This window comes from Ciconia boyciana, chromosome 6 (assembly GCF_034638445.1).
Source record: "Ciconia boyciana chromosome 6, ASM3463844v1, whole genome shotgun sequence".
Taxonomy (NCBI): Eukaryota; Metazoa; Chordata; class Aves; order Ciconiiformes; family Ciconiidae; genus Ciconia; species Ciconia boyciana.
Window position 1 is genome coordinate 65901848 of NC_132939.1, and position 27949 is coordinate 65929796.

The following is a 27949-nucleotide window of genomic DNA, read 5'->3' on the forward strand; positions in this document are numbered from 1 at the left end:
TGCCCCGATTTGAATGGGGCACCTCATGCGCACGAATAAAGAACTACTCTTGTCATGCTATACTTTGCATCCTAGCCTCTCTCCTGGGTCGGCACGGGTCGGTTGCGAAAGTTTCCTAACACCTCCCATGGTTGGAAGTGGCCGCGGGGACCGCCGGCACCGCCCCACTCTCCCAAGACCTGCCGCCTGCTGGCCAGTCCCTCCCACACACAGCCCAAGGGTGTCAGGGGCACAGAAACCCCCTCAGACAGCCCCCGGCTATCTGGCAAGCCTGATACCTCCTGGTGGTGGAGGGAACCACGTGCACTGCTCAGAGACGTTTGCAAAGCAGTCTCTCAAATGCTGTGGCAGGATTTCAGTGGCCAAACCCCATCTGCAGGATGAGTTGCACCCAGCGTGACTGAGTTCCAGCATGAAGCTTCACAGCGACAGTCAGACTGCTAGTTTGGGCGGCTCGTTGATCCAAGCCAGTTGTGAAGGTGGCTACTTCTCTAGGAGGCACATTGGCAGTGTAACAGGGGCAGCGATGGCTTCGGCAGACACTCAGTGACTCACTGCATCTCTTGCCACACCCTCTAGCAGTGCTACTGATAGGCGTTGGCATTTTGCTCTCGCATTGGGGTTGGAGGAGGGGTTATCGGCAGCTCAGAGCCCAGTGCCAGGAGAGACAGGCAGCATGAGCTGGCCCCAACTAGGCCTGCTGCAAAAAAAGGCAAGAGTAGGTGTTGTAACAGCACGGCCCTCGAAGAGCCTGGAAAAGCCATGTCCCTTGGGCTGATGGGCACCGGCCACCCATTGGGCTTCTTTAGTGCTCGGACACAGACAATTCTTATGATGTGACAATTATCAAAGATCTTGCAAATCTTCGCCTATATTCCGTCATTGGATTTCCACTGGAGGCGTCCCAAATACGGGTATGAGTGCACCTCTTCTGCCACACAGCTGCCGTCAGGCCACTGCGTGTCTCATAAATGTGGCATGGACTGCACAAGGGCATGCTTTGAATTGGAGACATCGCAAAAGCTTTCTTTAACCTTGCTGCATGTGTTAAGTCCTGTGGATGCTGTGGTGGGTTGACATTGCGTCATTGCCGTTTATTGGCATCTTTGCACAGGGTAAAGCTCCCGGAGAGAATGGACTCTCTCAAAGAGGGAGGGCAGTCACCGTCCAGGCGGTCACGGGAGTCTCTGTCACAAGCCGCCTTGCAACCAGCCTCTTCAGCTGCATTGGGGCAGACTCCCCAGAGTGTGCTTTTGCTGAGGAGGAAACGTGTGGCAGCAATCCCAGTGTTCCCCAGTGGACAGGCGGAATCTTTATATCCACTGTGGTCATCACCAGCTCTTTTGCATGGGGAGACCATCAGGACGAGGACGCTGACACTCTTGGCAGAGTGCTGCTGTGCAAGGTTTTCCCTTTCTTCCTCCTCCTTATTCTCCGTGCTTCCTCACTGCTGCGGTCTGGCTGATTGCTCCTTGTCCTGAGCCACCAGCAGAGCACAAAGAGCAGGACAGAGGAGAATACTACCTGCGCTCCTGATCCCTTTAACAACCTCCCCGAGGCCCTGAAGTCTCTTTTGGCCACCCTTGGGCTTGTCATCACAGCTTAGTTGGTACCCACATGAAAAAGCAAGAAGGCTAATAATCTGAGGGCCGTACAAGGCTAGGAAGTTTCCCGGTAACGCCTTCAACCCGAGCCCCAGGGAGGCGGAATGCTTCCCAAAAAGGCAGGTCTGCTCAGCAGACCAGGGAGTAGCGAATGAATTCTTTATTTTGCTTTGCCTGGGCATGTAGCTTTTGCTTTACCTACTAAACTGTCCTCTCCCAGCCCACCAGTCTTCCCGCTTTTACCCTTCAGACTCTCTGCCCCCATTCCACTGGGGGGAAAGTGATTGAGCAGCTGTGTGATGCCAAGCTGCCTACTGGGATTGGTTCACAACCCCTGGGAAGCCAAAGCCCAGTGAAGCATGATACCAGAGCCCACTGCACCAGCTCTTCTGCAAAATGCTCCCTGACTCTGTGGCAGCTGAGCAGTCAGCACCCCATGCCCCCATTCCCCGACAAAGTGATGCACGGACACTCACAGACGCAGCGTTTGTGTGTTAAACAAGAGATTTGTTGACATCTTTGCACACGGTAAAGCTCCCAGAGGGAACGGACTCTCCCGAAGAGGGAGGGCGGTCACTGTCCAGGTGGTACCGGGAGTCGCTGGTGCGAGGCTCCTTGCAATGGCTCCTTCAGCTGCATTGGGTCCCACTCCCCAGAGTGGGCTTTTGCTGTGGAGGAAAGGTGTGGCAGCACTGCCCACTGCATATAGAGCAGCATGTTCTCCGTGTCCAGCGTGCTCAGTTCAGTGGCACCAGCTCCCGCGGAGTGTCTAGGATGGGCAGATTCCGTGTGAAATGTTCCGCAGTCTCCCCTCTTTTTCCCTACGGTATGAGGTCATCATCTGCCGTCAGCTGTGAGACCCACAAACATAGCTCTGCGCATGAAGACCTCTTTCAGCGGCCGTAGATCAGCAGTCTTGTGAGCCGATCTCGCAACTCCACGAACTCACACAGTGCCTTGGCATGGGTGGCCGGGTGCTGCGCCAGGCGCTGGAAGAGGTTGAGCAGTTCGACTGTTCGGAAGTCTGGGGGCAAGCTGATCTCTTCAGGCACCCTCTCGTTGCCAAAGAAGAAGTGGTCAAGGCGTTTCTCCTCCAGGCAGCAGCGCAGGTATCGCATGATATCCTGCAGCCGCAGCAGGAAATCCCTCCCGCGCCAGCCTGACAGGGGTATGGTGGTCAGGAGGTGCATCACAACTGTCTTCAAGGTATAGGTGGAAAAGCCTGTGCCCACCAGGATGCGGGCGCAGACCTGCAGGCATTTGAGGTGGAAGCTGTCGTGCGGGGCCTGCCTGGCCATGTGCCTGAAGAACTTCACCTCTGCCACAGCACAGCTCTCGGTCCAAATCGTGCTTGGGGTGAAGATGGCCTCTGTACTCTGGCTGCTCAGGAAGATGTCCGAGTCACCTTGCTGCACCCCAAACATCATCTCAATGCAGAGGCTTTTGTTGTTGCCTTTTGTCACCCAGAATTTGCAGGAGCGGCTAGAAGGCAGCAACATTAGACGGCACTTGGCCGACTCAGGCAAAACCACCCAGGCAGCTTTCACCAATTGATGGAACCAGCGGGCAGTTTTCTGCACATCAAGGTAGGAGCCGGTGCAGAGGGTGCGTAGGAGGCTGGGGTCCTGATTCCTCCTCAGCTCCTCCTCGGGGTGGTGGAGGAAGCACAGCATCTCTCCTGCCGGCTGCTCCCTCGTGCAGGTGCACTGCAGCTCCACGCGGATACAGAAGTTCCTTGCCAGCATCTCCTTTGCAGTGCCCAGCTCCAGGTGGAAGGCGTGCCCACGGGGGGGCTGCAGGGGCACGAGCAGGCGGTAGATGATGTCTTCCTCACGGGGACTCCAACCTTCGAAGGCACTGCCCACCCCAATGGCTGGTTGCAGCACTGGGAAGAAACTATTCAACAAGAGCACTTGGCAGACACGGATGAGGTCGGCCACCAATTCCTTCACCAACTGGCACTCTGTGGCCAGGTCCTGAACTGGCCACTGTATGTGCTCCTCAAAAAACCTTCCCAGGTCATCTGCATCATCACTGTCGTCTTCCACCTCCTCCTCCTCCACCTGCTCCCTGTCGCTGCTGGAGCTCTCCTCGTCACTGCTGCTGTCTGGCTCAGGGCTCCTTTTCCTGAGCCACCAACAGAGCCCAAAGAGCAGGACCAGGACCAGGACTGCAGCAATGGCCCAGAACTGCCACTGCTGCAAGGCAGTGATGATCAGGGCTCCCCAGGCAAAGCCGCTCTGCTCCTGGCCCCTCTGCTCCTGGCTCCTCTGCTCCTGGCTCCTCTCCTCCAGCTCCTGCAGCAGCCGAGTCATCTCCTGCCTCAGGTACTCTGCACGCTGCTCCATGCGCTCACGCGTGGCCTCATCCAGCTCATCACCGACCATCTGCGGGTACTGGATGATGCTTAGCACAACCAGGGAGAGGAATTTTGCAGCAGCCATGGCCTGCAGGAGGAGGGAGAGAAGGGGTTCAGTAGGGCTGGGAGGGAGGGAGCTGGCAGTGGGGGGGAACGGGGATGGGAGCTGCAGGCAGCTGGGGGCGGGTAGGAGAGGGAGTGAGGCAGCTGGGAGGCAGCAAGGCCTGTGTCCAGCCCTGGCAGAGGCGGCACCGTGCCCTTCCCAAGGCGCTCCCACGAGCGGCTGGGCCCTCGATGCAGGGTGAGAACCCACCCCGCCAGGGGCCCGCGTTTCTGCCCCGGCCCTCGTCCGGCCCAGCCTCCCCACGCGTGCGCACTCACCGCTGGCCCAGGCCGTACTGAGGCAGCGCTGCCTGCTGGCGCCCCTGATCACCGCCCCCGTTGTGACTCGTCCCTTGTGCTGTCACAGGCGCCAGAGCGCATCACAGGCACGCCCGCCAGCCAGCCCCGGTCTCTGGCCCCACCCCGGCTCAGCGACTCACAGCTGCCCTGGTGTACTGGTTAAGGCTGGGCTAGAGTTCACTTTCTTCACAGCAGCTTGCGTGGTGCCTTATTTTGGATTTATTATCATCTGCCTGCCCATGCCAATCTGACAATCACAGAATATTCTGAGTTGGAACGGACCCAGGAGGATCGTTGAGTCCAACCCCTGAGTCCAGACCGGGCAACCTTAAAGATAAATCATAGAATCACAGAATCATTCCGGTTGGAAAAGACCCTTAAGATCATCGAGTCCAACCACGAACCTAACACTGCCAACTCCACCACTAAACCACGTCCCTAAGCACCACATCTACGCATCTTTTAAAGACCTCCAGCCATGGTGCCGCAACCGCTTCCCTGGGCAGCCTGTTCCAATGCTTGATAAGCCTTTCAGTGAAGAAAGTTTTCCTAATATGCAATCTAAACCTCCCCTGGCGCAACTTGAGGCCATTTCCTCTTGTCCCATCACTTGTTCCCTGGCAAAAGAGACCGACCCCCACCTCGCTACAACCTCCTTTCAGGTAGTTGTAGAGAGCGATAAGGTCTGCCCTCAGCCTCCTTTTCTCCAGACTAAACAACCCCAGCTCCCTTAGCCGCTCCTCATAAGGCTTGTGCTCCAGACCCTTTGCCAGCTTCACTGCTCTTATTTGGATGTGCTCCAGCACCTCAATGTCTTTCTTGTAGTGAGGGGCCCAAAAGTGAAGACACTATCCGAGGTGTGGCCTCACCAGTGCCGAGTACAGGGGGACAATCACTTCCCTAGTGCTGCTGGCCACGCTGTTTCTGAAACAAGCAAGGATGCTATTGGCCTTCTTGGCCACCTGGGTACACTGCCAGCCGTTGACCAACACCTCCAGGTCCCTTTTGGCCAGGCAGCTTTCCAGCCACTCTTCCCCAAGCCTTTGATGTTACATGGGGTTGTTGTGACACAAATGCAGGACCCGGCACTTAGCCTTGTTGAATCTCACACGCTTGGCCTCAGCCCATCAACCCAGCCTGTCCAGATCCCTCCGTAGAGCCTTCCTACCCTCCAGCAGATCAACACTCACTCCCAACGTCGTGTCGTCCGCAGACTTACTGAGGGTGCACTCCATCCCCTCGTCCAGATCATTGATAAAGCTATTAAACAGAACTGCCCAATACTGAGCCCTGGGGAGCACCGCTTGTGACCGGCCACCAACTGGATTTAACTCCATTCACCGCAACTCTATCTTATTCCTCTAAAAGCATTGTCCAATTGCTTCTCGAATACCAACAGGCGTGGGGCCATGACCGTTTCCTGGGGGGAGCTTGTTCCACTGCTTCACCAGCCTCTCACTGAAGAGCTTTTTCCTAATATCCAATCTGAACTTCGCTTGACGCAGCTTTAAGACATTCCTTCACGTCCTATCACTGCACCCCAGAAAGAAGAGATCAGCACCTCCCTCTCTGCTCCCCATCCTGAGGAAGTTGTAGACAGCAATGAGGTCACCCCTCAGTCTCCTCTCCTCTAAGCTGAACAAACCCAGTGTCCTCAGCCGCGCCTCACAAGGACATGCCCGCTAGTCCTTTCACCATCTTTCTTGCCCTCCTTTGGACACATTCTAATATTGTTGTATCCTTCCTACATTGTGGAGCCCAAAACTGCACACGGTACTCGAGGCGAGGCCGCACCAGTTCTGAGTGTAGTGGGTCAATGCCTTCTTTCGACCGGCTAGCTATACTGTGCCTAACGCACCCCAGGAGATGGCTGGCCCTTTTGGCCGCCAGGGCACGTTGTTGACGCCTCTTGAGCTTCCCATCAACCAAAACCCCCCGATCCCTTTGCAAAGCCCATACACTTCCGTTTGCTGCCTAAGTTCCCAAAGGAGATTCCTGCTCAGCCAAGCCAGCCTTCTGCCCCTCTTGCTTGACTTGCGACACATTGGTATTGTCTGCTCCTGTGCTCTTAAGAAATGGCTCTTAAAAGCGACCGACATTTATGGGCACCAATACCCTCGAAATCAGATTCCCAGGGGACTTTACTAACTAGTTCCTTGAGCAGCCTCAGGTCTGCTCTCCCAGAATCCACGGTGCTAGCGCTGCGGACAGTTTTTCCCATATCACCAAGGACTTTAAACTCAACCATTTCTTGATCACTATGGCCACGACTGCCACCAATCATCACTGCACCCATGAGACCATCTCTATGTACAAACAAGAGGTCTCGGAGGGCACCTTTCCTACTCGGCTCCCTTAGTACCCATATCAAAAAGTTATCTTCTAGGGGGGCTTCAGGAATTTCCTGGGCCTGTTCACGTCTGCTCTTTGATAGTCCCAGTTAGCAGCTGGGAAGTTCAAGTCGCCTGTAAGGATGGCATAGGGCGACCGCTGTAGAGATTTCCCTTGATTCCGTACAGAATCATGCATCAGTGTCATCATCCTGGCTGGGTGATCCATAGCAGACTCCTGCAAGAACATCCGCTTTCTTAGCTTTTCCCCTAATCTTTAAGCAGAGGCTCTCAACCATGTTGTCCTCAGCAGCAAGCGCTGTACAGTCCAAGCCCTCCTTTACACGCAGCACTACCCCACAGCGTCGCCTGCCCCGCCTCTCTCTCCTGGAGAGCCTAGCACCGTCCATCACAGCACTCCACTCACAGGGCTTTTCCCAACAGGTCTCACTTCTGCCAACGATGTCGTAGCTCTGGGACTGAGCCAAGGCCTCTAGTTCCTCCTGTCTGCTCCTCACACTGTCTACGTTGGTGTACAAACATTTCAAATGTGCTCCAGTGTACTCAGTACATCGTGGAGCAGAGTGAAAGCTGTCCCTAGCACACCGTTCCTCAAACACTGTCATGCCGTCCCATAGCTTATCACTAGTAAGCCTGGTTTTATCTCTTCCCCCGTTCAGAGCAGGTTTAAAGCTCTTTCAGTCAGCCCCGCTAATTTGTGAGCAAAAATACTTTTCCCCCGTTGCCCCACCAGCTCTTCTGCAAAATGCTCCCTGACTCTGTGGCAGCGGAGCTGTCAGCACCCTGTGCCCGCGTTCCCCGACAAAGTGAGGCACAGGCGCTCACGGACGCAGCGTTTGTGTGTTAAACAAGTGATTTATTGACATCTTTGCACACGGTAAAGCTCCCAGAGGGAATGGACTGTCCCGAAGAGGGAGGGCGGTCGCTGTCCAGGTGGTAGCGGCAGTCTCTGGTGCGAGGCTCCTTGCAATGGCCCCTCCCTTCAGCTGCATCGGGTCCCACTCCCCAGAGTGGGCTTTTGCTGTGGAGGAGAGGTGCGGCAGCACTGCCCACTGCCGACTGAGCAGCGTGCTCTCCATGTCCAGTGTGCGCGGTTCTGCAGCAGCAGCTCCCCGGGAAACGTCTTCAGGCCTGGCCCTGTGCCTGAAGAGCTGCACCTCTGCCGTAGCACAGCTCTCTGACCACGTGCTGCTGCTGGTAACGCTGGCCTCTGCCTACTCAATGCTCAGGAAGGTGTCCGGGTCATCTTGCTGCACCCCTAATATCATCTCAATCAGGAGGGTACTGTCGGAAGCGTTCATCAGCCGGAGCTTGCAGGAGTGCCTGGAGGGCAGCACTGTTAGACGGCAGTGTCTCGACCAAGGCAAAAACATCCAGGCTGCTTTTACCAATATCTGGAACCAGCGGGTGGTTTTCTCCATGTCGAGGTAGGGGCCGGTGCAGAGGGTGCCTAGGAGGCTGGCACCCTGATTTTTCCCCAGCTCCTCCTCGGAGTGGTGGAGGAAGCACAGCATGTCCCCCACCAGCCGCTCCCTCAGGCAGGTGCACTCCAGCTCGACACGGAGGCTGCAGTTCCTTGCCGGCATCTCCTCTGCGGTGCCCAGCTCCAGGTGGAAGGCGTGCCCACGGGGGGGCTGCAGGGGCACGAGCAGGCGGTAGACAGCATCACCCTCATGGGGACTCCAACCTTTGAAGGCGCCGCCCGCCCCAATGGCTGGCCTCAGTCGCGGCATGAAAGTATTCCTGGAAAGTTTTCGGCAGATACGAAGAAGTTCATCTACCATGTCCTCCACCATCAGGAACGGTTCTAGCTGGTCCAGGAGGGGCTTGGCCAAAATTCCGCCCATATCCAGTGCAATACTGGGTTTTTCTTCTTGCTGCTCCTTATCCGCCTTGTTTCTGAAACTGCCCTCATTGCTGCTGCTGGCTGGCTCACGGCTCCTGTTCCTGAACCACCACCAGAGCCCAAAGAGCAGGACCAGGGCTCCAGCAACGGCCCAGAACTGCCACTGCTGCAAGGTAGCGAAGATCAGGGCTCCCCAGTCCATGCCACTCTGCTCCTGGCTCCTCTCCTCCAGCTCCTGCAGCAGCCGAGTCATCTCCTGCCTCAGGTACTCCGCACGCTGCTCCATGCGCTCACGCGTGGCCTCATCCAGCTCATCACCGACCATCTGCGGGTACTGGATGATGCTTTGCACAAACAGGGCGAGGAATTTTGCAGCAGCCATGGCCTGCAGGAGGAGGGAGAGAAGGGGTTCAGTAGGGCTGGGAGGGAGGGAGCTGGCAGTGGCGGGGAACGAGGATGGGAGCTGCAGGGAGCTGGGGGCGGGTAGGAGAGGGAGTGAGGCAGCTGGGAGGCAGCAAGGCTGCGCTCAGCCCCGGCGGCTGTGGCACCGTGCCCTGCCCGAGGCGCTCCCACGAGCGGCTGGGCCCTCGATGCAGGGTGAGAACCCACCCCGCCAGGGGCCCGCGTTTCTGCCCCGGCCCTCGTCCGGCTCAGCCTCCCCACGCGTGCGCACTCACCGCTGGCCCAGGCCGTACTGGGGCAGCGCTGCCTGCTGGCGCCCCTGATCACCGCCCCCGTTGTGACTTGTCCCTTGTGCTGTCACAGGCGCCAGAGCGCATCACAGGCACGCCCGCCAGCCAGCCCCGGTCTCTGGCCCCACCCCGGCTCAGCGACTCACAGCTGTCCCGGGCAGTATTGCACTGCATATGGGCGAAATTTTGGCCAAGCCCCCCTTGGATCAGCTAGAACCGTTCCTGATGGTGGAGGAGATGGTGGATGAACTTCTTTGTATCTGCCGAATCTGCCTGGCACCCACAAAATAGACACCCACTCGTCAGGACAGGGCTCCCAATGGCTGCCTTTAACAAGGAGACAGAAGCCCCCCAGACCCTTACCAAACATAAAATCAGGTGACGTGACCCATGGATGCTGTGCTTCTTGAGATCCCATCCCGTGAGATGGGATTGGCTCCCTTGGTGCTGACCTCTGTGCTTGTGGACATGGCTGTGCTCTTGGTGCCTTTGTGACACCGGGGTGGGTGTGGTGTATATCCTGGTGGTGGGATAGGGCCTCTCCATGGCAGGATCTCTATTCCTGGTGTGCCACTGCGAGATGACGTTGATTCCAAAGAGACATGATGAGGGGGTGCAGGAGCAGAGGTGACTGGTGCCTGCAGGACGCTCATTTGTCTTGCACCAGCCGGTAGCTGCTCCTCCACTTCTTGGAGCCACTGCTCTGTATTGGCTCAGGCCAAGTCTTGGGAGAGGATCTGCACCTGCTTTTGTTCTCAGTTCTCTATATATCCACACTGGCCCTTCAAGGGTACTGCTCCTTGGTTAATATAGCCTAGGTAGACAAGCCTGTGGGGATTCGTGACGAGACCCTGAGGCACCTGCGTTGTAACTTGTGACTATGGCTATAAGCCCAACGAAGAGGTTTGCATTGTTGTGACCACTTCTATGTACTCCGTCTTAAGGAGGACACCTGCCTACACATCCAGCCCTCCTCATTTCACCCTTCACAGTGGAGTGCCAGGGTCTTCACTTCTAGCAGCTTCACAGAGAAACACCCCTGAATCACCTGACAGTGAGCCAGAAGCAGCAAGGAATGCAATTCGAGAAACAAGGTAGATAAGGAGGAGCAAGAAGAAAAATCCCAGCGTTGCACTGGATGTGAGCAGAATTTAGGCCAAGCACCTCATGGACCAGCTAGAATTATTCCCGATGGTAGGGGAGATGGTGGATGAAGTTCTGCCAGAGTGCTAGGCACTCCAGGACAGAGAGGCGGGGCAGGCGACGCTGTGGTCCTGCATTAGTGTCACAACAACCCCATGTAATGTCAAAGGCTTGGGGAAAAGTGGCTGGAAAGGTGCCTGGCCAAAAAGGACCTGGAGGTGTTGGTCGACGGCCAGCAGTGTGCCCAGGTGGCCAAGAAGGCCAATAGCATCCTTGCTTGTGTCAGAAACAGCGTGGCCAGCAGCACTAGGGAAGTGATTGTCCCCCTGTACTCGGCACTGATGAGCCCACACCTCGGATAGTGTCTTCACTTTTGGGCCCCTCACTACAAGAAAGACATTGAGGTGCTGGAGCACATCCAAATAAGAGCAGTGAAGCTGGCAAAGGGTCTGGAGCACAAGCCTTATGAGGAGCAGCTGAGGGAGCTGGGGTTGTTTAGTCTGGAGAAAAGGAGGCTGAGGGCAGACCTTATCGCTCTCTACAACTACCTGAAAGGAGGTTGTAGCGAGGTGGGTGTCGGTCTCTTTTGCCAGGGAACAAGTGATGGGACAAGAGGAAATGGCCTCAAGTTGCGCCAGGGGAGGTTTAGATTGCATATTAGGAAAAATTTCTTCACTGAAGGGCTTATCAAGCATTGGAACAGGCTGCCCAGGGAAGCGGTTGCGGCACCATGGCTGGAGGTCTTTAAAAGATGCGTAGATGTGGTGCTTAGGGACATGGTTTAGTGGTGGAGTTGGCAGTGTTAGGTTCGCGGTTGGACTCGATGATCTTAAGGGTCTTTTCCAACCGGAATGATTCTGTGATTCTATGATTTATCTTTAAGGTTGCCCGGTCTGGACTCAGGGGTTGGACTCAACGATCCTCCTGGGTCCGTTCCAACTCAGAATATTCTGTGATTGTCAGATTGGCATGGGCAGGCAGATGATAAGAAATTCAAAATAAAGCACCATGCAAGCTGCTGTGAAGAAAGTGAACTCTAGCCCAGCCTTAACCAGTACACCAGGGCAGCTGTGAGTCGCTGAGCCGGGGTGGGGCCGAAGGCCGGGGCTGGCTGGCGGCCGTGCCTGTGATGCGCTCTGGCGCCTGTGACAGCACAAGGGACAAGTCACAACGGGGGCGGGGATCAGGGGCGCCAGCAGGCAGCGCTGCCCCAGTACGGCCTGGGCCAGCGGTGAGTGCGCACGCGTGGGGAGGCTGGGCCGGACGAGGGCCGGGGCAGAAACGCGGGCCCCCGGCAGGGTGGGTTCTCACCCTGCATCGAGGCCCAGCCGCTCGTGGGAGCGCCTCGGGCAGGGCACGGTGCCACAGCCGCCGGGGCTGAGCGCAGCCTTGCTGCCTCCCAGCTGCCTCACCCCCTCTCCTACCCGCCCCCAGCTGCCTGCGGCTCCCATCCCCGTTCCCCCCCACTGCCAGCTCCCTCCCTCCCAGCCCTACTGAACCCCTTCTCTCCCTCCTCCTGCAGGCCATGGCTGCCGCAGAATTCATCATCCGGGCTGTGCTAAGCATCATCCAGTACCCACAGATGGTTGGTGATGAGCTGGATGGGGCCACGCATGAGCGCATGGAGCAGCGTGCGGAGTACCTGAGGCAGGCAATGACTCGGCTGCTGCAGGAGTTGGAGCCAAAGAGCCAGGAGCAGAGTGGCATGGACTGGGGAGCCCTGATCGTCACTGTCTTGCAGCAGTGGCCGTTCTGGGTCGTTGCTGGAGTCCTGGTCATGCTCTTCGGGTTCTGGTGGTGGCTTAGGAAAAGGAGCTGTGAGCCAGACAGCTGCAGCGATGAGGGCAGTTCCAGCAACGAGGCGGATAAGGAGGAGCAAGAAGAAAAACCTAGTGTTGCACTGGATACGAGCAGCATTTCGGCTAAGCACCTCATGGACGGGCCAGAATCATTCCTGATGGTGGAGGAGGTGGTGAATGAAGGTCACCGTATCTGCCAGGAACTTTCCAGGAATACTTTCATGCCGCCATGGAGGCCAGCCATTGGGGCGGGCGGCATTTTCAAAGGTTGGAGTCCCCATGCGGGTGATGCTGTCTACCACCTGCTCGTGCCCCTGCAGCCCCCCCGTGGGCATGTCTTCCACCTGGAGCTGGGCACCGCGGAGGTGATGGCGGCAAGGAACTGCAGCCTCCGCGTGTAGCTGGAGTGCACCTGCCTGAGGGAGCAGCTGGTGGGGGACATGCTGTGCTTCCTCCACCACCCCGAGGAGGAGCTGGGGAAAAATCAGGGTCCCAGCCTCCTAGGCACCCTCTGCACCGGCCCCTACCTCAACATGGAGAAAACCACCCGCTGGTTCCAGATATTGGTAAAATCAGCCTGGGTATATTTGCCTTGGTCAAGACACTGCCGTCTAACAGTGCTGCCCTCCAGGCACTCCTGCAAGCTCCGGCTGACGAATGCTTCCCATAGTACCCTCCTGATGGAGATCATCTTTGGGGTGGAGCAAGATGACTCGAACGTCTTCCTGAACATCGAGTAGGCAGAGGCCAGCCTTACCAGCAGCAGGACGTGGTCAGAGAGCTGTGCTACGGCAGAGGTGCAGCTCTTCAGGCACAGGGCCAGGCCTGAAGACGTTTCCCGGGGAGCTGCTGCTGCAGAACCGCGCACACTGGACATGGAGAGCACGCTGCTCAGTCGGCAGTGGGCAGTGCTGCCGCACCTCTCCTCCACAGCAAAAGCCCACTCTGGGGAGTGGGACCCGATGCAGCTGAAGGGAGGGGCCATTGCAAGGAGCCTCGCACCAGAGACTGCCGCTACCACCTGGACAGCGACCGCCCTCCCTCTTCGGGACAGTCCATTCCCTCTGGGAGCTTTACCGTGTGCAAAGATGTCAATAAATCACTTGTTTAACACACAAACGCTGCGTCCGTGAGCGCCTGTGCCTCACTTTGTCGGGGAACGCGGGCACAGGGTGCTGACAGCTCCGCTGCCACAGAGTCAGGGAGCATTTTGCAGAAGAGCTGGTGGGGCAACGGGGGAAAAGTATTTTTGCTCACAAATTAGCGGGGCTGACTGAAAGAGCTTTAAACCTGCTCTGAACGGGGAAGAGATAAAACCAGGCTTACTAGTGATAAGCTATGGGACGGCATGACAGTGTTTGAGGAACGGTGTGCTAGGGACAGCTTTCACTCTGCTCCACGATGTACTGAGTACACTGGAGCACATTTGAAATGTTTGTACACCAACGTAGACAGTGTGAGGAGCAGACAGGAGGAACTAGAGGCCTTGGCTCAGTCCCAGAGCTACGACATCGTTGGCAGAAGTGAGACCTGTTGGGAAAAGCCCTGTGAGTGGAGTGCTGTGATGGACGGTGCTAGGCTCTCCAGGAGAGAGAGGCGGGGCAGGCGACGCTGTGGGGTAGTGCTGCGTGTAAAGGAGGGCTTGGACTGTACAGCGCTTGCTGCTGAGGACAACATGGTTGAGAGCCTCTGCTTAAAGATTAGGGGAAAAGCTAAGAAAGCGGATGTTCTTGCAGGAGTCTGCTATGGATCACCCAGCCAGGATGATGACACTGATGCATGATTCTGTACGGAATCAAGGGAAATCTCTACAGCGGTCGCCCTATGCCATCCTTACAGGCGACTTGAACTTCCCAGCTGCTAACTGGGACTATCAAAGAGCAGACGTGAACAGGCCCAGGAAATTCCTGAAGCCCCCCTAGAAGATAACTTTTGATATGGGTACTAAGGGAGCCGAGTAGGAAAGGTGCCCTCCGAGACCTCTTGTTTGTACATAGAGATGGTCTCATGGGTGCAGTGATGATTGGTGGCAGTCGTGGCCATAGTGATCAAGAAATGGTTGAGTTTAAAGTCCTTGGTGATATGGGAAAAACTGTCCGCAGCGCTAGCACCGTGGATTCTGGGAGAGCAGACCTGAGGCTGCTCAAGGAACTAGTTAGTAAAGTCCCCTGGGAATCTGATTTCGAGGGTATTGGTGCCCATAAATGTTGGTCGCTTTTTAAGAGCCATTTCTTAAGAGCACAGGAGCAGACAATACCAATGTGTCGCAAGTCAAGCAAGAGGGGCAGAAGGCTGGCTTGGCTGAGCAGGAATCTCCTTTGGGAACTTAGGCAGCAAACGGAAGTGTATGGGCTTTGCAAAGGGATCGACGGGTTTTGGTTGATGGGAAGCTCAAGAGGCGTCAACAACGTGCCCTGGCGGCCAAAAGGGCCAGCCATCTCCTGGGGTGCGTTAGGCACAGTATAGCTAGCCGGTCGAAAGAAGGCATTGACCCACTACACTCAGAACTGGTGCGGTACACTGGTACTCGAGTACCGTGTGCAGTTTTGGGCTCCACAATGTAGGAAGGATACAACAATATTAGAATGTGTCCAAAGGAGGGCAAGAAAGATGGTGAAAGGACTAGCGGGCATGTCCTTGTGAGGCGCGGCTGAGGACACTGGGTTTGTTCAGCTTAGAGGAGAGGAGACTGAGGGGTGACCTCATTGCTGTCTACAACTTCCTCAGGATGGGGAGCAGAGAGGGAGGTGCTGGTCTCTTCTTTCTGGGGTGCAGTGATAGGACGTGAAGGAATGTCTTAAAGCTGCGTCAAGCGAAGTTCAGATTGGATATTAGGAAAAAGCTCTTCAGTGAGAGGCTGGTGAAGCAGTGGAACAAGCTCCCCCCAGGAAACGGTCATGGCCCCACGCCTGTTGGTATTCGAGAAGCAATTGGACAATGCTTTTAGAGGAATAAGATAGAGTTGCGGTGAATGGAGTTAAATCCAGTTGGTGGCCGGTCACAAGCGGTGCTCCCCAGGGCTCAGTATTGGGCAGTTCTGTTTAATAGCTTTATCAATGATCTGGACGAGGGGATGGAGTGCACCCTCAGTAAGTTTGCGGACGACACGACGTTGGGAATGAGTGTTGATCTGCTGGAGGGTAGGAGGGCTCTACGGAGGGATCTGGACAGGCTGGGTTGATGGGCTGAGGCCAAGCGTGTGAGATTCAACCCAAGTGTGACCTAAGTGCCGGGTCCCGCACTTGTGTCACAACAACCCCATGTAACGTCAAAGGCTTGGGGAAGAGTGGCTGGAACGCTGCCTGGCCAAAAGGGACCTGGGGGTGTTGGTCGACGGCCGGCAGTGTGCTCAGGTGGCTAAGGCGGCCAATAGCATCCTGGCTCTTATCAGAAATAGTGTGGCCAGCAGGACTAGGGAAGTGATTGTCCCCCTGTACTCGGCACTGATGAGCCCACACCTCGGATAGTGTCTTCACTTTTGGGCCCCTCACTACAAGAAAGACATTGAGGTGCTGGAGCACATCCAAATAAGAGCAGTGAAGCTGGCAAAGGGTCTGGAGCACAAGTCTTACGAGGAGCAGCTGAGGGAGCTGGGGTTGTTTAGTCTGGAGAAAAGGAGGCTGAGGGCAGACCTTATCGCTCTCTACAACTACCTGAAAGGAGGTTGTAGCGAGGTGGGGGTCGGTCTCTTTTGCCAGGGAACAAGTGATGGGACAAGAGGAAATGGCCTCAAGTTGCGCCAGGGGAGGTTTAGATTGCATATTAGGAAAACTTTCTTCACTGAAAGGCTTATCAAGCATTGGAACAGGCTGCCCAGGGAAGCGGTTGCGGCACCATGGCTGGAGGTCTTTAAAGATGCGTAGATGTGGTGCTTAGGGACGTGGTTTAGTGGTGGAGTTGGCAGTGTTAGGTTCGCGGTTGGACTCGATGATCTTAAGGGTCTTTTCCAACCGGAATGATTCTGTGATTCTATGATTTATCTTTAAGGTTGCCCGGTCTGGACTCAGGGGTTGGACTCAACGATCCTCCTGGGTCCGTTCCAACTCAGAATATTCTGTGATTGTCAGATTGGCATGGGCAGGCAGATGATAAGAAACTCAAAATAAAGCACCACACAAGCTGCTGTGAAGAAAGTGAACTCGAGCCCAGCCTTAACCAGTACACCAGGGCAGCTGCGAGTCGCTGAGCCGGGGTGGGGCCGAAGGCCGGGGCTGGCTGGCGGGCGTGCCTGTGATGCGCTCTGGCGCCTGTGACAGCACAAGGGACGAGTCACAACGGGGGCGGTGATCAGGGGCGCCAGCAGGCAGCGCTGCCCCAGTACGGCCTGGGCCAGCGGTGAGTGCGCACGCGTGGGGAGGCTGGGCCGGACGAGGGCCGGGGCAGAAACGCGGGCCCCCGGCAGGGTGGGTTCTCACCCTGCATCGAGGCCCAGCCGCTCGTGGGAGCGCCTCGGGCAGGGCACGGTGCCACAGCCGCCGGGGCTGAGCGCAGCCTTGCTGCCTCCCAGCTGCCTCACCCCTCTCCTACCCGCCCCAGCTGCCTGCGGCTCCCATCCCCGTTCCCCCCCACTGCCAGCTCCCTCCCTCCCAGCCCTACTGAACCCCTTCTCTCCCTCCTCCTGCAGGCCATGGCTGCCGCAGAATTCATCATCTGGGCTGTGCTAAGCATCATCCAGTACCCACAGATGGTCGGTGATGAGCTGGATGGGGCCACGCATGAGCGCATGGAGCAGCGTGCGGAGTACCTGAGGCAGGCAATGACTCGGCTGCTGCAGGAGTTGGAGCCAAAGAGCCAGGAGCAGAGTGGCATGGACTGGGGAGCCCTGATCTTCGCTACCTTGCAGCAGTGGCAGTTCTGGGCCGTTGCTGGAGCCCTGGTCCTGCTCTTCAGGCTCTGGTGGTGGCTCATGAAAAGGAGCTGTGAGCCAGCCAGCAGCAGCAAGGAGGGCAGTTTCAGAAACAAGGCGGATAAGGAGGAGCAAGAAGAAAAACCCAGTGTTGCACTGGATGTGGGCAGAATTTCAGCCAAGCACCTCATGGACGGGCCAGAATTATTCCCAATGGTGGAGGAGCTGGTGGATGAACTTCTCTATATCTGCCGAAGTCTTTCCAGGAATAGTTTCATGCCGCGACTGAAGCCAGCTATTGGGCTGGGCAGCACCATTGAAAGTTGGAGTCCCCGTGAGGATGATGCTGTCAACTGCCTGCTCGTGCCCCTGCAGCCCCCCCGTGGGCACATCTTCCACCTGGAGCTGGGCACCGCAGAGGAGATGTCGGCAAGGAACTGCAGCCTCCGTGTCGAGCTGGAGTGCACCTGCCTGAGGGAGCGGCTGGTGGGGGACATGCTGTGCTTCCTCCACCACTCCGAGGAGGAGCTGAGGAAAAATCAGGGTCCCAGCCTCCTAGGCACCCTCTGCACTGGCCCCTACCTCAACATGGAGAAAACCACCCGCTGGTTCCAGATATTGGTAAAAACAGCCTGGGTATATTTGCCTTGCTCCAGACACTGCCATCTAACAGTGCTGCCCTCCAGGCACTCCTGCAAGCTCCGGCTGACGAATGCTTCCCATAGTACCCTCCTGATGGAGATCATCTTTGGGGTGGAGCAAGATGACTCGAACGTCTTCCTGAACATCGAGTAGGCAGAGGCCAGCGTTACCAGCAGCAGGACGTGGTCAGAGAGCTGTGCTACGGCAGAGGTGCAGCTCTTCAGGCACAGGGCCAGGCCTGAAGACGTTTCCCGGGGAGCTGCTGCTGCAGAACCGCGCACACTGGACATGGAGAGCACGCTGCTCAGTCGGCAGTGGGCAGTGCTGCCGCACCTCTCCTCCACAGCAAAAGCCCACTCTGGGGAGTGGGACCCGATGCAGCTGAAGGGAGGGGCCATTGCAAGGAGCCTCGCACCAGAGACTGCCGCTACCACCTGGACAGCGACCGCCCTCCCTCTTCGGGACAGTCCATTCCCTCTGGGAGCTTTACCGTGTGCAAAGATGTCAATAAATCACTTGTTTAACACACAAACGCTGCGTCCGTGAGCGCCTGTGCCTCACTTTGTCGGGGAACGCGGGCACAGGGTGCTGACAGCTCCGCTGCCACAGAGTCAGGGAGCATTTTGCAGAAGAGCTGGTGGGGCAACGGGGGAAAAGTATTTTTGCTCACAAATTAGCGGGGCTGACTGAAAGAGCTTTAAACCTGCTCTGAACGGGGAAGAGATAAAACCAGGCTTACTAGTGATAAGCTATGGGACGGCATGACAGTGTTTGAGGAACGGTGTGCTAGGGACAGCTTTCACTCTGCTCCACGATGTACTGAGTACACTGGAGCACATTTGAAATGTTTGTACACCAACGTAGACAGTGTGAGGAACAGACAGGAGGAACTAGAGGCCTTGGCTCAGTCCCAGAGCTACGACATCGTTGGCAGAAGTGAGACCTGTTGGGAAAAGCCCTGTGAGTGGAGTGCTGTGATGGACGGTGCTAGGCTCTCCAGGAGAGAGAGGCGGGGCAGGCGACGCTGTGGGGTAGTGCTGCGTGTAAAGGAGGGCTTGGACTGTACAGCGCTTGCTGCTGAGGACAACATGGTTGAGAGCCTCTGCTTAAAGATTAGGGGAAAAGCTAAGAAAGCGGATGTTCTTGCAGGAGTCTGCTATGGATCACCCAGCCAGGATGATGACACTGATGCATGATTCTGTACGGAATCAAGGGAAATCTCTACAGCGGTCGCCCTATGCCATCCTTACAGGCGACTTGAACTTCCCAGCTGCTAACTGGGACTATCAAAGAGCAGACGTGAACAGGCCCAGGAAATTCCTGAAGCCCCCCTAGAAGATAACTTTTTGATATGGGTACTAAGGGAGCCGAGTAGGAAAGGTGCCCTCCGAGACCTCTTGTTTGTACATAGAGATGGTCTCATGGGTGCAGTGATGATTGGTGGCAGTCGTGGCCATAGTGATCAAGAAATGGTTGAGTTTAAAGTCCTTGGTGATATGGGAAAAACTGTCCGCAGCGCTAGCACCGTGGATTCTGGGAGAGCAGACCTGAGGCTGCTCAAGGAACTAGTTAGTAAAGTCCCCTGGGAATCTGATTTCGAGGGTATTGGTGCCCATAAATGTTGGTCGCTTTTTAAGAGCCATTTCTTAAGAGCACAGGAGCAGACAATACCAATGTGTCGCAAGTCAAGCAAGAGGGGCAGAAGGCTGGCTTGGCTGAGCAGGAATCTCCTTTGGGAACTTAGGCAGCAAACGGAAGTGTATGGGCTTTGCAAAGGGATCGGGGGGTTTTGGTTGATGGGAAGCTCAAGAGGCGTCAACAACGTGCCCTGGCGGCCAAAAGGGCCAGCCATCTCCTGGGGTGCGTTAGGCACAGTATAGCTAGCCGGTCGAAAGAAGGCATTGACCCACTACACTCAGAACTGGTGCGGTACACTGGTACTCGAGTACCGTGTGCAGTTTTGGGCTCCACAATGTAGGAAGGATACAACAATATTAGAATGTGTCCAAAGGAGGGCAAGAAAGATGGTGAAAGGACTAGCGGGCATGTCCTTGTGAGGCGCGGCTGAGGACACTGGGTTTGTTCAGCTTAGAGGAGAGGAGACTGAGGGGTGACCTCATTGCTGTCTACAACTTCCTCAGGATGGGGAGCAGAGAGGGAGGTGCTGGTCTCTTCTTTCTGGGGTGCAGTGATAGGACGTGAAGGAATGTCTTAAAGCTGCGTCAAGCGAAGTTCAGATTGATTATTAGGAAAAAGCTCTTCAGTGAGAGGCTGGTGAAGCAGTGGAACAAGCTCCCCCCAGGAAACGGTCATGGCCCCACGCCTGTTGGTATTCGAGAAGCAATTGGACAATGCTTTTAGAGGAATAAGATAGAGTTGCGGTGAATGGAGTTAAATCCAGTTGGTGGCCGGTCACAAGCGGTGCTCCCCAGGGCTCAGTATTGGGCAGTTCTGTTTAATAGCTTTATCAATGATCTGGACGAGGGGATGGAGTGCACCCTCAGTAAGTTTGCGGACGACACGACGTTGGGAATGAGTGTTGATCTGCTGGAGGGTAGGAGGGCTCTACGGAGGGATCTGGACAGGCTGGGTTGATGGGCTGAGGCCAAGCGTGTGAGATTCAACCCAAGTGTGACCTAAGTGCCGGGTCCCGCACTTGTGTCACAACAACCCCATGTAACGTCAAAGGCTTGGGGAAGAGTGGCTGGAACGCTGCCTGGCCAAAAGGGACCTGGAGGTGTTGGTCGACGGCCGGCAGTGTGCTCAGGTGGCTAAGGCGGCCAATAGCATCCTGGCTCTTATCAGAAATAGTGTGGCCAGCAGGACTAGGGAAGTGATTGTCCCCCTGTACTCGGCACTGATGAGCCCACACCTCGGATAGTGTCTTCACTTTTGGGCCCCTCACTACAAGAAAGACATTGAGGTGCTGGAGCACATCCAAATAAGAGCAGTGAAGCTGGCAAAGGGTCTGGAGCACAAGTCTTACGAGGAGCAGCTGAGGGAGCTGGGGTTGTTTAGTCTGGAGAAAAGGAGGCTGAGGGCAGACCTTATCGCTCTCTACAACTACCTGAAAGGAGGTTGTAGCGAGGTGGGGGTCGGTCTCTTTTGCCAGGGAACAAGTGATGGGACAAGAGGAAATGGCCTCAAGTTGCGCCAGGAGGTTTAGATTGCATATTAGGAAAACTTTCTTCACTGAAAGGCTTATCAAGCATTGGAACAGGCTGCCCAGGGAAGCGGTTGCGGCACCATGGCTGGAGGTCTTTAAAAGATGCGTAGATGTGGTGCTTAGGGACGTGGTTTAGTGGTGGAGTTGGCAGTGTTAGGTTCGCGGTTGGACTCGATGATCTTAAGGGTCTTTTCCAACCGGAATGATTCTGTGATTCTATGATTTATCTTTAAGGTTGCCCGGTCTGGACTCAGGGGTTGGACTCAACGATCCTCCTGGGTCCGTTCCAACTCAGAATATTCTGTGATTGTCAGATTGGCATGGGCAGGCAGATGATAAGAAACTCAAAATAAAGCACCACACAAGCTGCTGTGAAGAAAGTGAACTCGAGCCCAGCCTTAACCAGTACACCAGGGCAGCTGCGAGTCGCTGAGCCGGGGTGGGGCCGAAGGCCGGGGCTGGCTGGCGGGCGTGCCTGTGATGCGCTCTGGCGCCTGTGACAGCACAAGGGACGAGTCACAACGGGGGCGGTGATCAGGGGCGCCAGCAGGCAGCGCTGCCCCAGTACGGCCTGGGCCAGCGGTGAGTGCGCACGCGTGGGGAGGCTGGGCCGGACGAGGGCCGGGGCAGAAACGCGGGCCCCCGGCAGGGTGGGTTCTCACCCTGCATCGAGGCCCAGCCGCTCGTGGGAGCGCCTCGGGCAGGGCACGGTGCCACAGCCGCCGGGGCTGAGCGCAGCCTTGCTGCCTCCCAGCTGCCTCACCCCCTCTCCTACCCGCCCCCAGCTGCCTGCGGCTCCCATCCCCGTTCCCCCCCACTGCCAGCTCCCTCCCTCCCAGCCCTACTGAACCCCTTCTCTCCCTCCTCCTGCAGGCCATGGCTGCCGCAGAATTCATCATCTGGGCTGTGCTAAGCATCATCCAGTACCCACAGATGGTCGGTGATGAGCTGGATGGGGCCACGCATGAGCGCATGGAGCAGCGTGCGGAGTACCTGAGGCAGGCAATGACTCGGCTGCTGCAGGAGTTGGAGCCAAAGAGCCAGGAGCAGAGTGGCATGGACTGGGGAGCCCTGATCTTCGCTACCTTGCAGCAGTGGCAGTTCTGGGCCGTTGCTGGAGCCCTGGTCCTGCTCTTCAGGCTCTGGTGGTGGCTCATGAAAAGGAGCTGTGAGCCAGCCAGCAGCAGCAAGGAGGGCAGTTTCAGAAACAAGGCGGATAAGGAGGAGCAAGAAGAAAAACCCAGTGTTGCACTGGATGTGGGCAGAATTTCAGCCAAGCACCTCATGGACGGGCCAGAATTATTCCCAATGGTGGAGGAGCTGGTGGATGAACTTCTCTATATCTGCCGAAGTCTTTCCAGGAATAGTTTCATGCCGCGACTGAAGCCAGCTATTGGGCTGGGCAGCACCATTGAAAGTTGGAGTCCCCGTGAGGATGATGCTGTCAACTGCCTGCTCGTGCCCCTGCAGCCCCCCCGTGGGCACATCTTCCACCTGGAGCTGGGCACCGCAGAGGAGATGTCGGCAAGGAACTGCAGCCTCCGTGTCGAGCTGGAGTGCACCTGCCTGAGGGAGCGGCTGGTGGGGGACATGCTGTGCTTCCTCCACCACTCCGAGGAGGAGCTGAGGAAAAATCAGGGTCCCAGCCTCCTAGGCACCCTCTGCACCGGCCCCTACCTCGACATGGAGAAAACCACCCGCTGGTTCCAGATATTGGTAAAAACAGCCTGGGTATATTTGCCTTGCTCCAGACACTGCCATCTAACAGTGCTGCCCTCCAGGCACTCCTGCAAGCTCCGGCTGACGAATGCTTCCCATAGTACCCTCCTGATGGAGATCATCTTTGGGGTGGAGCAAGATGACTCGAACGTCTTCCTGAACATCGAGTAGGCAGAGGCCAGCGTTACCAGCAGCAGGACGTGGTCAGAGAGCTGTGCTACGGCAGAGGTGCAGCTCTTCAGGCACAGGGCCAGGCCTGAAGACGTTTCCCGGGGAGCTGCTGCTGCAGAACCGCGCACACTGGACATGGAGAGCACGCTGCTCAGTCGGCAGTGGGCAGTGCTGCCGCACCTCTCCTCCACAGCAAAAGCCCACTCTGGGGAGTGGGACCCGATGCAGCTGAAGGGAGGGGCCATTGCAAGGAGCCTCGCACCAGAGACTGCCGCTACCACCTGGACAGCGACCGCCCTCCCTCTTCGGGACAGTCCATTCCCTCTGGGAGCTTTACCGTGTGCAAAGATGTCAATAAATCACTTGTTTAACACACAAACGCTGCGTCCGTGAGCGCCTGTGCCTCACTTTGTCGGGGAACGCGGGCACAGGGTGCTGACAGCTCCGCTGCCACAGAGTCAGGGAGCATTTTGCAGAAGAGCTGGTGGGGCAACGGGGGAAAAGTATTTTTGCTCACAAATTAGCGGGGCTGACTGAAAGAGCTTTAAACCTGCTCTGAACGGGGGAAGAGATAAAACCAGGCTTACTAGTGATAAGCTATGGGACGGCATGACAGTGTTTGAGGAACGGTGTGCTAGGGACAGCTTTCACTCTGCTCCACGATGTACTGAGTACACTGGAGCACATTTGAAATGTTTGTACACCAACGTAGACAGTGTGAGGAGCAGACAGGAGGAACTAGAGGCCTTGGCTCAGTCCCAGAGCTATGACATCGTTGGCAGAAGTGAGACCTGTTGGGAAAAGCCCTGTGAGTGGAGTGCTGTGATGGACGGTGCTAGGCTCTCCAGGAGAGAGAGGCGGGGCAGGCGACGCTGTGGGGTAGTGCTGCGTGTAAAGGAGGGCTTGGACTGTACAGCGCTTGCTGCTGAGGACAACATGGTTGAGAGCCTCTGCTTAAAGATTAGGGGAAAAGCTAAGAAAGCGGATGTTCTTGCAGGAGTCTGCTATGGATCACCCAGCCAGGATGATGACACTGATGCATGATTCTGTACGGAATCAAGGGAAATCTCTACAGCGGTCGCCCTATGCCATCCTTACAGGCGACTTGAACTTCCCAGCTGCTAACTGGGACTATCAAAGAGCAGACGTGAACAGGCCCAGGAAATTCCTGAAGCCCCCCTAGAAGATAACTTTTTGATATGGGTACTAAGGGAGCCGAGTAGGAAAGGTGCCCTCCGAGACCTCTTGTTTGTACATAGAGATGGTCTCATGGGTGCAGTGATGATTGGTGGCAGTCGTGGCCATAGTGATCAAGAAATGGTTGAGTTTAAAGTCCTTGGTGATATGGGAAAAACTGTCCGCAGCGCTAGCACCGTGGATTCTGGGAGAGCAGACCTGAGGCTGCTCAAGGAACTAGTTAGTAAAGTCCCCTGGGAATCTGATTTCGAGGGTATTGGTGCCCATAAATGTTGGTCGCTTTTTAAGAGCCATTTCTTAAGAGCACAGGAGCAGACAATACCAATGTGTCGCAAGTCAAGCAAGAGGGGCAGAAGGCTGGCTTGGCTGAGCAGGAATCTCCTTTGGGAACTTAGGCAGCAAACGGAAGTGTATGGGCTTTGCAAAGGGATCGGGGGGTTTTGGTTGATGGGAAGCTCAAGAGGCGTCAACAACGTGCCCTGGCGGCCAAAAGGGCCAGCCATCTCCTGGGGTGCGTTAGGCACAGTATAGCTAGCCGGTCGAAAGAAGGCATTGACCCACTACACTCAGAACTGGTGCGGTACACTGGTACTCGAGTACCGTGTGCAGTTTTGGGCTCCACAATGTAGGAAGGATACAACAATATTAGAATGTGTCCAAAGGAGGGCAAGAAAGATGGTGAAAGGACTAGCGGGCATGTCCTTGTGAGGCGCGGCTGAGGACACTGGGTTTGTTCAGCTTAGAGGAGAGGAGACTGAGGGGTGACCTCATTGCTGTCTACAACTTCCTCAGGATGGGGAGCAGAGAGGGAGGTGCTGGTCTCTTCTTTCTGGGGTGCAGTGATAGGACGTGAAGGAATGTCTTAAAGCTGCGTCAAGCGAAGTTCAGATTGGATATTAGGAAAAAGCTCTTCAGTGAGAGGCTGGTGAAGCAGTGGAACAAGCTCCCCCCAGGAAACGGTCATGGCCCCACGCCTGTTGGTATTCGAGAAGCAATTGGACAATGCTTTTAGAGGAATAAGATAGAGTTGCGGTGAATGGAGTTAAATCCAGTTGGTGGCCGGTCACAAGCGGTGCTCCCCAGGGCTCAGTATTGGGCAGTTCTGTTTAATAGCTTTATCAATGATCTGGACGAGGGGATGGAGTGCACCCTCAGTAAGTTTGCGGACGACACGACGTTGGGAATGAGTGTTGATCTGCTGGAGGGTAGGAGGGCTCTACGGAGGGATCTGGACAGGCTGGGTTGATGGGCTGAGGCCAAGCGTGTGAGATTCAACCCAAGTGTGACCTAAGTGCCGGGTCCCGCACTTGTGTCACAACAACCCCATGTAACGTCAAAGGCTTGGGGAAGAGTGGCTGGAACGCTGCCTGGCCAAAAGGGACCTGGGGGTGTTGGTCGACGGCTGGCAGTGTGCTCAGGTGGCTAAGGCGGCCAATAGCATCCTGGCTCTTATCAGAAATAGTGTGGCCAGCAGGACTAGGGAAGTGATTGTCCCCCTGTACTCGGCACTGATGAGCCCACACCTCGGATAGTGTCTTCACTTTTGGGCCCCTCACTACAAGAAAGACATTGAGGTGCTGGAGCACATCCAAATAAGAGCAGTGAAGCTGGCAAAGGGTCTGGAGCACAAGTCTTACGAGGAGCAGCTGAGGGAGCTGGGGTTGTTTAGTCTGGAGAAAAGGAGGCTGAGGGCAGACCTTATCGCTCTCTACAACTACCTGAAAGGAGGTTGTAGCGAGGTGGGGGTCGGTCTCTTTTGCCAGGGAACAAGTGATGGGACAAGAGGAAATGGCCTCAAGTTGCGCCAGGGGAGGTTTAGATTGCATATTAGGAAAACTTTCTTCACTGAAAGGCTTATCAAGCATTGGAACAGGCTGCCCAGGGAAGCGGTTGCGGCACCATGGCTGGAGGTCTTTAAAAGATGCGTAGATGTGGTGCTTAGGGACGTGGTTTAGTGGTGGAGTTGGCAGTGTTAGGTTCGCGGTTGGACTCGATGATCTTAAGGGTCTTTTCCAACCGGAATGATTCTGTGATTCTATGATTTATCTTTAAGGTTGCCCGGTCTGGACTCAGGGGTTGGACTCAACGATCCTCCTGGGTCCGTTCCAACTCAGAATATTCTGTGATTGTCAGATTGGCATGGGCAGGCAGATGATAAGAAACTCAAAATAAGGCACCACGCAAGCTGCTGTGAAGAAAGTGAACTCTAGCCCAGCCTTAACCAGTACACCAGGGCAGCTGTGAGTCGCTGAGCCGGGGTGGGGCCGAAGGCCGGGGCTGGCTGGCGGGCGTGCCTGTGATGCGCTCTGGCGCCTGTGACAGCACAAGGGACGAGTCACAACGGGGCGGTGATCAGGGCGCCACCAGGCAGCGCTGCCCCAGTACGGCCTGGGCCAGCGGTGAGTGCGCACGCGTGGGGAGGCTGGGCCGGACGAGGGCCGGGGCAGAAACGCGGGCCCCCGGCAGGGTGGGTTCTCACCCTGCATCGAGGCCCAGCCGCTCGTGGGAGCGCCTCGGGCAGGGCACGGTGCCACAGCCGCCGGGGCTGAGCGCAGCCTTGCTGCCTCCCAGCTGCCTCACCCCCTCTCCTACCCGCCCCCAGCTGCCTGCGGCTCCCATCCCCGTTCCCCCACTGCCAGCTCCCTCCCTCCCAGCCCTACTGAACCCCTTCTCTCCCTCCTCCTGCAGGCCATGGCTGCCGCAGAATTCATCATCTGGGCTGTGCTAAGCATCATCCAGTACCCACAGATGGTCGGTGATGAGCTGGATGGGGCCACGCATGAGCGCATGGAGCAGCGTGCGGAGTACCTGAGGCAGGCAATGACTCGGCTGCTGCAGGAGTTGGAGCCAAAGAGCCAGGAGCAGAGTGGCATGGACTGGGGAGCCCTGATCTTCGCTACCTTGCAGCAGTGGCAGTTCTGGGCCGTTGCTGGAGCCCTGGTCCTGCTCTTCAGGCTCTGGTGGTGGCTCATGAAAAGGAGCTGTGAGCCAGCCAGCAGCAGCAAGGAGGGCAGTTTCAGAAACAAGGCGGATAAGGAGGAGCAAGAAGAAAAACCCAGTGTTGCACTGGATGTGGGCAGAATTTCAGCCAAGCACCTCATGGACGGGCCAGAATTATTCCCAATGGTGGAGGAGCTGGTGGATGAACTTCTCTATATCTGCCGAAGTCTTTCCAGGAATAGTTTCATGCCGCGACTGAAGCCAGCTATTGGGCTGGGCAGCACCATTGAAAGTTGGAGTCCCCGTGAGGATGATGCTGTCAACTGCCTGCTCGTGCCCCTGCAGCCCCCCCGTGGGCACATCTTCCACCTGGAGCTGGGCACCGCAGAGGAGATGTCGGCAAGGAACTGCAGCCTCCGTGTCGAGCTGGAGTGCACCTGCCTGAGGGAGCGGCTGGTGGGGGACATGCTGTGCTTCCTCCACCACTCCGAGGAGGAGCTGAGGAAAAATCAGGGTGCCAGCCTCCTAGGCACCCTCTGCACCGGCCCCTACCTCGACATGGAGAAAACCACCCGCTGGTTCCAGATATTGGTAAAAACAGCCTGGGTATATTTGCCTTGCTCCAGACACTGCCATCTAACAGTGCTGCCCTCCAGGCACTCCTGCAAGCTCCGGCTGACGAATGCTTCCCATAGTACCCTCCTGATGGAGATCATCTTTGGGGTGGAGCAAGATGACTCGAACGTCTTCCTGAACATCGAGTAGGCAGAGGCCAGCGTTACCAGCAGCAGGACGTGGTCAGAGAGCTGTGCTACGGCAGAGGTGCAGCTCTTCAGGCACAGGGCCAGGCCTGAAGACGTTTCCCGGGGAGCTGCTGCTGCAGAACCGCACACACTGGACATGGAGAGCACGCTGCTCAGTCGGCAGTGGGCAGTGCTGCCGCACCTCTCCTCCACAGCAAAAGCCCACTCTGGGGAGTGGGACCCGATGCAGCTGAAGGGAGGGGCCATTGCAAGGAGCCTCGCACCAGAGACTGCCGCTACCACCTGGACAGCGACCGCCCTCCCTCTTC

The 27949-nt window shown here is 56.5% G+C and overlaps 1 protein-coding gene and 5 pseudogenes across 1 annotated transcript; 4 read left to right on the plus strand and 2 right to left on the minus strand.

The window, feature by feature from the left end:
* Positions 1 to 2497: 2497 nt before the first annotated feature.
* On the minus strand, positions 2498 to 4253 carry LOC140653374 (inositol 1,4,5-trisphosphate receptor-interacting protein-like 1). The gene has a single exon (XM_072865415.1). It carries the CDS (start codon positions 4046 to 4048, stop codon positions 2498 to 2500), a length of 1551 nt encoding a protein of 516 aa, XP_072721516.1. The 5' UTR covers positions 4049 to 4253.
* A 3677-nt stretch (positions 4254 to 7930) lies between these two features.
* Positions 7931 to 9428, minus strand: LOC140653421 (inositol 1,4,5-trisphosphate receptor-interacting protein-like 1; annotated as a pseudogene).
* Positions 9429 to 11526: 2098 nt separating this feature from the next.
* On the plus strand, positions 11527 to 12936 carry LOC140653422 (uncharacterized; annotated as a pseudogene).
* A 2333-nt stretch (positions 12937 to 15269) lies between these two features.
* LOC140653423 (inositol 1,4,5-trisphosphate receptor-interacting protein-like 1) lies at positions 15270 to 17837 on the plus strand (annotated as a pseudogene).
* Positions 17838 to 20171: 2334 nt separating this feature from the next.
* Positions 20172 to 22740, plus strand: LOC140653424 (inositol 1,4,5-trisphosphate receptor-interacting protein-like 1; annotated as a pseudogene).
* Positions 22741 to 25075: 2335 nt separating this feature from the next.
* On the plus strand, positions 25076 to 27642 carry LOC140653425 (inositol 1,4,5-trisphosphate receptor-interacting protein-like 1; annotated as a pseudogene).
* Positions 27643 to 27949: the final 307 nt, after the last annotated feature.